Genomic DNA, 10,866 nt, shown 5'->3' with positions numbered 1-10,866 from the left:
TATCTTTAAGCAGAAATAAACAACCTGGCTTTTTGACATTTTATAGCGATTCTTCAGCTCCTCCCTCCAATATTTTGCCCTCCTCTTTTGGAATGTAACTCATTTGTAGCTGACAGTCAATTTCTTATTGCGTTTAAGATCACAGCTTGTAGTTCAAAGAAAGCCCAAAATGATTATATTAGATATCACAGCTTTTTTTCTATATAGTAAAATGGAATAAAAAACCCGGTTATTGGTTAGGTAAAGATGTGACCCTCACGGTAACAAGCTATAAGGGGTTCCTGGTTTGAGTCCCTGTTTCTTCAAAATTTTCCGTTAAGCTCATAGGTAGCCCAGTAGGTTGACCATGGAACCTATGAAAATACTCAAAAGGCTATGTAAAGAAAATTGGGCCTTTTTTCCATTTCAAAAATCAACTTTAAACATAAATAAACAACCTGGCTTCTCTTGTTGACATTTTATGGCGATTCTTCAGCTCCTCCCTTCAATATTTTACCCTCCTCTTTTGGAATGTAAATCATTTGTAGCTGATAGTCAATTTCTTATTGCGTTTAAGATCACAGCTTGTAGTTCAAAGAAAGCCCAAAATGATTATATTAGATATCACAGCTTTTTTTCTACATGGAATCAAATGGAATAAAAAACCCGGTTATTAGTTAGGTAAAGATGTGACCCTCATGGTAACAAGCTATCAGGGGTTCTTGGTTTGAGCCCTTGTTTCTTCAAAATTTTCCGTTAAGCTCATAGGTAGCCTAGCAGGTTGACCATGGAACCTATGAAAATACTCAAAATGCTGCGCAAAGAAAATTGGGCCTTTCCATTTCAAAAATCAACTTTAAACAGAAATAAACAAGCTGACTTTTCTTGTTGACATTTTATGGCGATTCTTCAGCTCCTCCCAAAAATATTTTGCCCTCCTCTTTTGGAATGTAACTCATTTTGTTACCAAAACATGAAAAGACATAGCCTTGTTAAACAAAGTGTGGCTAAAACTACTGGGAGGTACATTTATAAGGGAGAGATCATGAGTAACTTAGTTGTGATATGAGGGAGAAATTTCTGTCAATCCCCCCAAGTTCCAGATTTTACAAGCTCCTTTTGTCTCTTATTTCTAATCACTGATATACTAAATTTTTTAAAGGTTAAGCATGCCAAATATAAAGCTTTTGGTTGATAATGGAAAGTTCAACATGCTCGCTTCCAACTGCAAATATACTTAATCAAAATACGGTTGATACTTTAACCTTTCCGCCCCGAAAGACGTATCTGATACGTTCGCCATACGTTCCGAAAGACGTATCTGATACGTTTTTAAGGTGACCTTTATATTAGGTCAGATTACGCCCCAACCGTCAGAGGTACGGTAAAACCGATTAAAAAATCGGAATCAGCGTGAAATTTCCGATAAGAAACAATCGGGGTTTGTTTTGGTATGACGCAACATTTTTCAAAAATAGAAATGGTAGACCAAGCTGTGTTGCGTGATTTTGTGAAACAGGAGGAGGCAGAAAGTTAGCTATGAAAGTAAGGGTTTATAAAAGTGTTTTAGAGTTTTATTTGGCTTTTCAAAAGTATGGAATTGTATTACCTAACTATAAAGAAACCTTCTAAAGAAAAAAGTAAGTGTTTTTATCAATTTTTCAGTTCTCTATAATTTTTTGAAGTTTTGCACCAAAAAATGACTTTTCCGCGACATTGTTTTTTCATATACCTTTTGTCTGGCTTCATAATTTCTGTCCAAAATTGTTTGAAGTACTCAGTTAAACATATTTAGAAAGAGGAAAGGTAGGGCTTTCCAAAAATATAAGGGTTTTTTTCTGAAGTTAATTTTACAAAAAGTTATAACGGTTATCGTGAAAATTGCATTTTCATCAAAAAACGTTGCGCGCAGACGGGCTGAAGATGTAAAAATGTTGCGCGCTGGAAAGGTTAAAGAATCATAACTTTGATTTTGATACATAAAGTTCTTTCTGCATTTACATATTATCTTTAAAATCAACATACTGTCAGGCTAATGAACCCTCTAAAATTTGGATGAAGTCCCATCGCGTTAATTTCTAATTGCTAAAAAGGCTTTGGCAGTGAACGTGCCAAACAGGTTTAACAGTTAATTAAAGGGAACCAAACCTTGATTCCATTTCTCCAGACTATATTCATGAAGAAGAGTAAAAAAAACTTTTAATTAATCTGATAATAGTTTTTTTTGGTGATATCTTTTTCATAATTTCACGATAATAGAGCACCCGAAAGATCGACACTAAAAAAACGTAGATTTTTAAAAGTTTACGATAGAAAGAGTACATCATCGTCGTCGTCAAAACTAACGAGTGACTCACAAAAATAATGGGAGGTTTGAAACTTCAAAACATACAGTATGCATGACGATAGGCGTTAAAAAGGGCGTATTGTTATAAAAACATGATTTTAAAGTATTTCGAAATTAAAAAAAATTGTAATATTTTGCAAATAATATTTGTCGGACCTTCTCTAATCAAAAAGCAAAAGTAAAAGTGGTGACAAAAAGAGTGGATTTGTTGGTTAAATAAATTCTTTTAGCTTTTGAACAGTCAAATTTGGTACATTTTACATATTATTTTTCCTGAATTTTACAGCAAAATAGGACATCATTCTCTACAACCTTTCTAAAATACCGTATTTTTTGCCCTAGACTTTAAGTGATGGTGAAATAGTACACCCCTGTCTCACAGCCCCGGCGAAACTTCTTCCCACATGAACGATGAAAATTTCTATCGAAATCCCAATGGGGATGTTTTAAGATAAAAAAAATCCGTGGAGATGGTTTTGGAGTGCAATTTATTTCAAAGGAACTTCAAATGGAAATCAAATCAATACGTGTGAGGTACGAAAATATGAGATTTCAAATCATCATATCTTAACTTTGGAATGTTGTCAGCAAAAATATTTTGAGGTCTTAGACCATGGAAGGAATCTTTTAGCCAAGTTATCCCTTTAAGGTATGGAATGTTACTATGTCAACATTATTTCTGTTTCAGGTGTATAAAAACAATTTTGCTGCTGATGGATTCTTGCATAAAACAACTGCAGAACAAAAACAAAATGAAATCCGTATTTCATTACAGATGAACACTGATGGAGTCAGCTTATTTCAATCCTCCAAAATGCAAATCTGGCCAGTTTATTACACAATAAATGAGCTCCATCCTAGATTCAGGTATGATCTTTGATCTTTTAAAAGTTACAATATTATTGCTTAACCCTTTCAGCACGCAGACCTTTTTGAAAGAGTAATTTTTTTGCAATTTCTTTCTTGTCAAATTGTAAATTTCAAACTGGCGTTAAAGCTTGTAACTTGTGAATTGGGAGCTCGTTTTGGTACCATTGGAAAGCTATTTTTATACTCTTTCTAAAAGCATTTATGCCCTTTTAAATCAAGTTGTCAGGAGCTATGGCCTGTAGATGGGGGATAGGTATTTTGCCTATTTTGGAACGCCAAAAGTCGTCTTTCATGCCTGAAGGGTTAAAACCATAAGAAGTAAGAAGTTAGTAAAGATATACAGTTGGGTGAAACTACTCTTGGGTACATTCTCATTTCAACCCCCTGCTTATTAATCTTCTATATTGACCCCATTTTCAAAAATTTCCTCCCAGGACATTATAAAATTTTGAAACATTTCCAGCAATCCTGCTTATTTCAGACTCTACCCCCCCCTCCATGTATATTATTAGGTGCCAAAGTGTAAATTCCTGCAACCTTTTTTCTGCAATCACTCTTTTTTTCAACGCAAAATAATTTTATTCCTTCTATTCAGATATCAAAGAAAGTACAGGATATTTGCTGGGCTTTGGTTTGATGTTAAAAAACCCGATTTCAAGACATTCCTTAATCCATTTATGAAAGAACTTAACACCTTTGGAGTGGAAGGTATTATTTTATTACAATTTTTAACTTGAGATAATTTTTTCTTTTTATAACCATAACACTTATAAGCATATCCAGGCTCAAATCTTGGAAAACTCCATATGCTAAGCCTCAGTTATATAAAACACAAGATGGAGCTTCTCTGTAACTGCTGAATTGAAATTATGTGCCATCTTTAAAAAAGTAGACAACAATAGACTACAGTTTGGTGCCAGAAATTTGTTTAATCAAATCAATTCTCATCTCCTTGTTTCTTGCATTTTGCAAGAAGTTTCTTTGAGTGAATAAATTGGTCTACTAATAGTAAAGATGACGCATAATTTTGCTTCACCTCCAGTTGTCTGGGGAACACATAAAGCTAAATCTAGTGTTTTATTTAATTATTTTAGAAAAAGTGGTGGATCAGTCAGTCCCCTTTGGAGATTAAAGAATCCCACCTCTTATGATTCTAGAAATGTCAGTAGCCTTTTTTTAAGAAAAGCTGAAAACATATTTTTTAGCCAACCCAATTTACAATCAAATGGTTAGTTAGGGTAAGTAGGCAGAGTTAGTTTGGTCTATGAGTGGTAGGCATAGTCAAAGCACTCCCCATTTAAATGCATTCAATTTTTATGTTTTAGGTGAAATCCTGAAAACATTAAAAGGACAAAAGAAAGTGCGTGTTTTTCTCTTATCTGGTATTTTTGACGCTCCCGCCAAAAGTCAATTCCAAAACATCACTCAATTTAATGGAGAATATGGCTGCTCATACTGTTTAGAGCCAGGCAAAACTGTTAAAGCTGGCAAAGGACATACACACTGCTTTCCTTTCAACCACAATAATGTTAATGGGCATGCAAAGACGAGGACCCACGAATCTATGATTGAACATGCTACTAAAGCTCAAAATCAAGTAAGTTATACTGTACTTTAGTGAGTTTGATTTTAAATGATATTTCTTCATATTTGTTTACTACCAAAAACACCAGACCCTCGATTGAGGGGGTGTTGGATTTAGGATCAAAGATCAAGTATAGGAAAATAAGATTTTCTGGGGGTTCAAAATATTTTAGCCCCCAGAATAGGGCTAGGGAAAATGATTCAATTTCAATTTCTGTTATGAAGTATCAACTTTTAAAAATCCTTATAGATGATGGAAAGTGGCCAAGAATCGAAAGTATGTGGTGTAAAAGGTTTGTGTTGGCCGATGATGCTACCTCGCTTTGATATTGTAAATGGCTTGGGTTTGGACTATATGCATAACACATTGCTCGGTGTGATTAAAATGTTAATGAAGCTTTGGTTCTTCAAGAATTACAAAAAGTGTGCTTGGTACGTTGGTAATCAACTCAAGTCGTTAAAGCTACCTAATCTAATAAGTCGCGTTCCCAGAAGCATTGAAAAAGATTTTGGTCAGTGGAAAGCCTCTGAATTTCGATCTTTTTGCCTGATATATTCTATACCGTTGGCTAAAAACTTTTTACCTGAGGAGTATTATGATCATTATGTTCTCCTTGTTCAAGCTGTAGCTATTTTATTGAAAGAAGTGATAAGTGAAAAAGACTTAGAGGAAAGTAGATATTTACTGAAGAAGTTTTGTCTACAGATTGAACGGCTTTACGGTGGTGAAAGATATTACACCTACAATGTCCATAACTTACTTCACATGACAACTGCTGTTGAAAACTTAGGGCCATTATGGTGTCAATCTGCATTTTCGTATGAGGACTATAACGGTGACTTTAAGTATTTATTCCATGGAACACAAAGTGTCAGTATGCAAATAGTAACTAACACAATAATCCAACATAAGATCCCTGAGATAGCCCGTTCACTCTTACCAGGCTGTACCGGTTACACATTGTACTCTAAAATGACCCTTAATTATCATCAACTTGCCAAGAATTCTGGTGACAAAATAAGTCACAATGTATTTACTGTTGGAAAGTTTTCAAGCACTCCTTTGCCATCAAAAGATAGAGTTTTAGTTGATCATCGTTTGAACTCTTTCCAGGAAATCAAAGTTTTCAAAAGAATTTGTTTGAATGGAAATATAATCCAGTCTAAAGAATATACACGTGTCACCAAAAGGAACTCCTACACAGTCAACTATAATGGCAGATATGGAAACTCCTATGGATTTGTCAAGTATTTCTTAAGAGCCAAAAATGGCGATGCTTTTGGTTACTATGCTGTCTTAGAATTGCTCAACGTTTACTCTAGAATGAAAAATACAACACATATTCTAACAGTTTCAAAAGACATAACTCTTGATGTATGCAGGATTGATGATATAATTGATCTGTGCATCTATATTTCATGTAAATCTGGCAATTACATTGCTCTTTTTCCAAACAAAATAGAAAATGATTAAGTTTAAAGATGATACGATTTGCTTGACATTACTTTTACAGATAACTTTTAATGGACAATGCCAGAAGTCATCACTTTAAACCTTCCCTCTTTGGATTTATACTGTTTCATATTTCTACTGACTTATTGGAAATTCTACGATATCATAATATCTTGATTATCAAGAAAGAGTAAAACTCAGAAGGAGCCGGCGAAGCAATTCTTTAGAAAAGTTAGAAATATATGTTCTTCATCTTTCTACCTTTTGTTATGTTCTTCTAATTTTTATTCAAATGACTTTCAACCTAATTTTATTACTGCTTTATATTACTATGATAGTTGAACAAAAAATAAAATCTACACAGTTTAGTACTATGATAGGAGATGTTCTGAAATCTAGGAAAATCTTTTTGTCTACATATTATATTTTTGAAAGAAGGATGTTTTCTCAAGCTTTCTAAGGTTTCTAGGCAGCAAATAACTTCAGCTTTTCTCTTAATGATACCCCTGTCTCATTGAAGGATGTGATCTGAAGCTTTTTAGGGTCGCCTAGGCAATATCATCAAGGATACATCAGTATTTCTTTATGATAACCCTGTCTCCTTATTTTAGAACACATCTAGTTTTCTAGTTCTAACATGCGCCCAGAACCCATCCTTAAAAAGATCGTCTCGTCAGCCCCTTTCGAAAGCCCTTATTATTTGTTTATTCCTCTAATTTAATTTGTTATTTTATTTAGTTTGTCCACATACTTTGTAGTTCGTTGACATGTGTCTGGAATATATTTTCCCTTGCTATGATACTCTTGTAGAATTATTACTTCGAGCCTCACACTGGTGCTCTTGGCGAGAGAATTTTTAAATGCTCTACCTTGACTAACCCCATTGAGAAGTTGCTCCATAATTTCATCCCCATTGAAAATTAAATATCGTCCAGACCTTTATTTAGTCACTTTTAGAATAATATTGATTCATGTTTTCAAGAAGTTTTCATTCTGTGACAGTTTCCCATTTATAATTTAATCCCATTTTTATAAGAACTGTGTCTGTATATGTTATTTTTTTGCTCTTTTTTAAAATATTATCTGTTGTTTAAAATATGTCATAAATACACCTAGGCTCAAAAATTTTATTCTCGTTATAGGTATAATAAAAATATCAAAAAGAATAATTAATGCCAAATAAAATTACTGGTTGCTGTTCATCCACTTGAGCCCACGGCATTGGCTTCTGTGGATCTTAGACCCTCTACAATATTCATACTTTTTGTTGTTGGATGTCAAACAAAATCTCTTGAAAACTGATTTGGTAGGTGAGTCACTTGATTATGTTTCACATTCAGCTCGGACCGTTTTGCAGTTTTGGATAGATTTTATTCATTGACCTTAATACGTATTTCTTTGGGTTCTAGGACTGCTATGAGAAGTGAAATTTTAGTGTAAATTAAGAGAGTTAGGCTCACATAAAAAGATAAAAATAGAAATTTATGGTTGGCAGAAAAAATTCATGATGGGAATATTCTTAGAATTATTGTTAATTTTTCGGCCAATTTCATCATGAAGATTCTTATAAAGTATATTCTTATAAAAAAAGCGTGTAACATGGAAAACTCCGTATAACTTTGGAGTATGCTATTAGTAAAGCATTTTGACTTGCTTCAAGAGGTATGTTTTGAATTTTTCAAAGTATTGTAGTATGTTTGTAGTATCTGGTAGTTTGTATCCTGATATTTTGACACGCTACAATTTAATATACTAGGCCTATACTCCAAACTTAATTGAAGTTTGAAGACGGTTGAAGTATTTTTTGAGTACTCGCTGACTTTTATTTTTTGAAAAATGGGAGTTTTTGTGCGTTGTTTGCAAATCTTTATGACATACATTTTTAATACTTCATCATTAAAGTATGAGAAAAGTACGTACCTTTTTCATACTCCAAATTGGAAGTAGAAAAGAAGTATGTTGTACTTCTTTATTTCAGTAATATTTTTGACATACCTTAATCATACTACACTTTTGAAGTACAAAATAAGTATACGCATGTTATACTACGTGCAACAGAAGTATTGAATAAGTATGCTTGTAATACACTTAAAGTATAGTTTATGACATGAAAATTTGGTAAGGGTAAGCATAAAAAAGAAAGGATTTCGTCAGTTTTATGCATATATTAATTTGCGATATATTCTATTCGCCGCGCGAGCGCACTTTTCGTAGACTAGTCGGAGTACTTTCTTTTACTCGCGGGATTGATGGTAACTTTTCATCTTCGTTATTTTTAAAATGAAGCACAACCGAAAAAAAAAACGAAACTTCAGAAAGTTGCGTATTTCCAGTGAGTAAACGACTCTGACAATTAACAAAATTGATGATGATGATTTTTTTTCGGTCAGGCCAATGTCTCGTATTGGGGGTTCTAGTCTTGAGCCCAAAGCCTACACAGGATTGCAGCGTTTGGGTAAACGAGACAAAACTCTAAAAAAGCTGGTGTTTTGACGCGCTTCCGTGCTCTCGAAATATCGCGGTTTGAGACGCACTGATACACAGTAGAGTGGGTTGGTCTAAAAAGCAGGGTAGCCAATTGGGGTAGCCAATTGGGCTAGGTTGTGGGGTACCTAAATATTTTACAGACCAGAATAGAAATACCGAAAATTAATGCATAGAACCACATTTTACCGACCAGGGAGCATGAATCTGTTTGATACTTAGGTTGATCATGTACAATTCCAAAGATAAACAAAGATACAAATTACCACGTGTTAATGTACGAGGAGTAGGAAATAGAGCTTCATTATAATAGAGCTATTTCAAAAGTTTAATTTTCTTTGTACCTATTATAAGCTGCCATATTTAAAAATTTTGAGAGGAATTAATTGTTTGAAACATCTAAACATGATTTAAATTAAACAATAGATTCAATAACAGAGGATTGTTAAGATATGACAAGATTAGAGATCATATGGCCCAAAGGCGATTCCAAAGCTATTATCATTGAGTTACAGCCTCATGGAAATAACAACTAAAAACATAAATAAAATCTAAATCTAAAATATTAAAAACTGTTTTGTATATATTTTTTATTCGGGTCTGTAAATTTTTAAACGAAGCCGAGAAGGAAGACAAAATCGCGCCAGGTCTCTTGTAGTCAGAAAGTCTGCCGTATACTATCTTCGCTTTTTTGATAGAACGTCAGAGGGAACCCTCCGGCCAGATATGGTCGACGCATGCGTCAACTTTAAAAAATAATAGTTTTGTGGTCGCACGGCTTTTTTAAAATATCTTCTCAATATCTTGATTTTGTTTGAGATATACAGGGGCGGATACAGGGTATGTGAACGTGATGAATTCACACACTCAATTTTCTCGATTCGAAAAAATAAAAACACTAAAATTGTTTTCTATAAATAAGAAAAAATATTTTGTTCTTTCAAAGAAACATAAATGCTTTCTGTACAGAAAATGTTCAAAAGGTACATCTGTTGATACGTTTCACTTTCTGTGTTCAAAATGACGTCAAAGAAGCTTTTGTTTGTGTGAGAGAGACTCTCCATCGTAATAAGTTCTCTGAAGGAGTCGCATTCATCTTGTTATCATACCTCAACGGTGGAGATTATTTTGGCAGAATTTCGTGAGGATAATTACATAGTTTTGCATACTTTTCACGAATTTTCATTCCTTCAGACTGTGTGAAACCATTGACATGGTGAAACCACTTTTTCATACCCTTCACACTATCGCGATTTACGTGTAAACAAATCACGAAGTTTTCTCTCTTTCTGAGTCTGATCTAAAGTTTTTTACAAGAACATAATCTAACACGAGGACATTTTGAAACTATGATTCTGTGCTCTTATAAGTAGAGTGAATCAAAGATATTATATACATGTGTGTGGCATGTAGCGATGGAGTAGAGTAATCCTTCAATTATCGGATTCAAAAATCGGGATTATACTGGAAAATCGGGATAAACCAGAATTTTCACACAGTGATAAAAATTCCTGTATCCCCCCCTGATATAGATCTTTAGTTGATACAACCAAGGGGATGTAAACAAACCTTCGAGAAGTCGAAGGCAAAATGGTAGATAAGATACGGTAGAAATGAACGAAGATCTTAGTCACTACAGTAGGATCAGTGGTAAAAGATGCTTGTTTATTTTCAAATTGGGTGATTAATTTTACACTTTTTGAACAAAATCTTTTGTTTTTTACATCTGAAAACACAATTGAGGAAGACATTGTTGTTCATTATGTTTTATATACAACGGGAAAAGAAAAAACACTTATAAAATAGTGATTTCTCTTCTCTTTTTAAAAATAAAATTTTATGTTAAACTTTTTATGTTTTTTTTCTGCCATTTTAGAATGAATAATTATGGTGTCAGCCCCTCTAATTATGCGAAGACCTTAGCTATAAATTTAAAAAAGAGGGAATTCTGATTGGTTTTAAATTCAAATTTGGTGTGACAGTTAATAGTTTCAGTTACATAATTTGTGGGTTCCACTGGACTCTCTACTTTTTCCCCCATCAGAATTAGCAAAGGCAAAAAGTAGTTGAGCTCCAGCTCCTAGACTAGGTCTCTTGAGAAGTAACAAAGTTCAGTACCTTTGGAAAAAAGGCTATTGTGGCTGAAGTT

At 33.7% G+C, this 10,866-nt stretch overlaps 1 protein-coding gene across 1 annotated transcript; it reads left to right on the top strand.

Annotated features, from left to right (window-relative positions):
- The first annotated feature begins 1,910 nt into the window (after positions 1 to 1,910).
- On the top strand, positions 1,911 to 6,254 carry LOC136822400 (uncharacterized). The gene is made up of 5 exons (XM_067078654.1): positions 1,911 to 1,928; positions 3,015 to 3,193; positions 3,792 to 3,904; positions 4,522 to 4,793; positions 5,031 to 6,254. Exons 1-5 carry the CDS (start codon positions 1,911 to 1,913, stop codon positions 6,252 to 6,254), a joined length of 1,806 nt encoding a protein of 601 aa, XP_066934755.1.
- The last annotated feature ends 4,612 nt before the right edge of the window (positions 6,255 to 10,866 follow it).

Source organism: Clytia hemisphaerica, unplaced genomic scaffold, assembly GCF_902728285.1.
Source record: "Clytia hemisphaerica strain Z4C2 unplaced genomic scaffold, Clytia hemisphaerica genome assembly, whole genome shotgun sequence".
Lineage (NCBI taxonomy): Eukaryota > Metazoa > Cnidaria > Hydrozoa > Leptothecata > Clytiidae > Clytia > Clytia hemisphaerica.
Note: the sequence above shows the minus strand (reverse complement) of the source record. Positions and strands in the feature narration are given on the sequence as shown.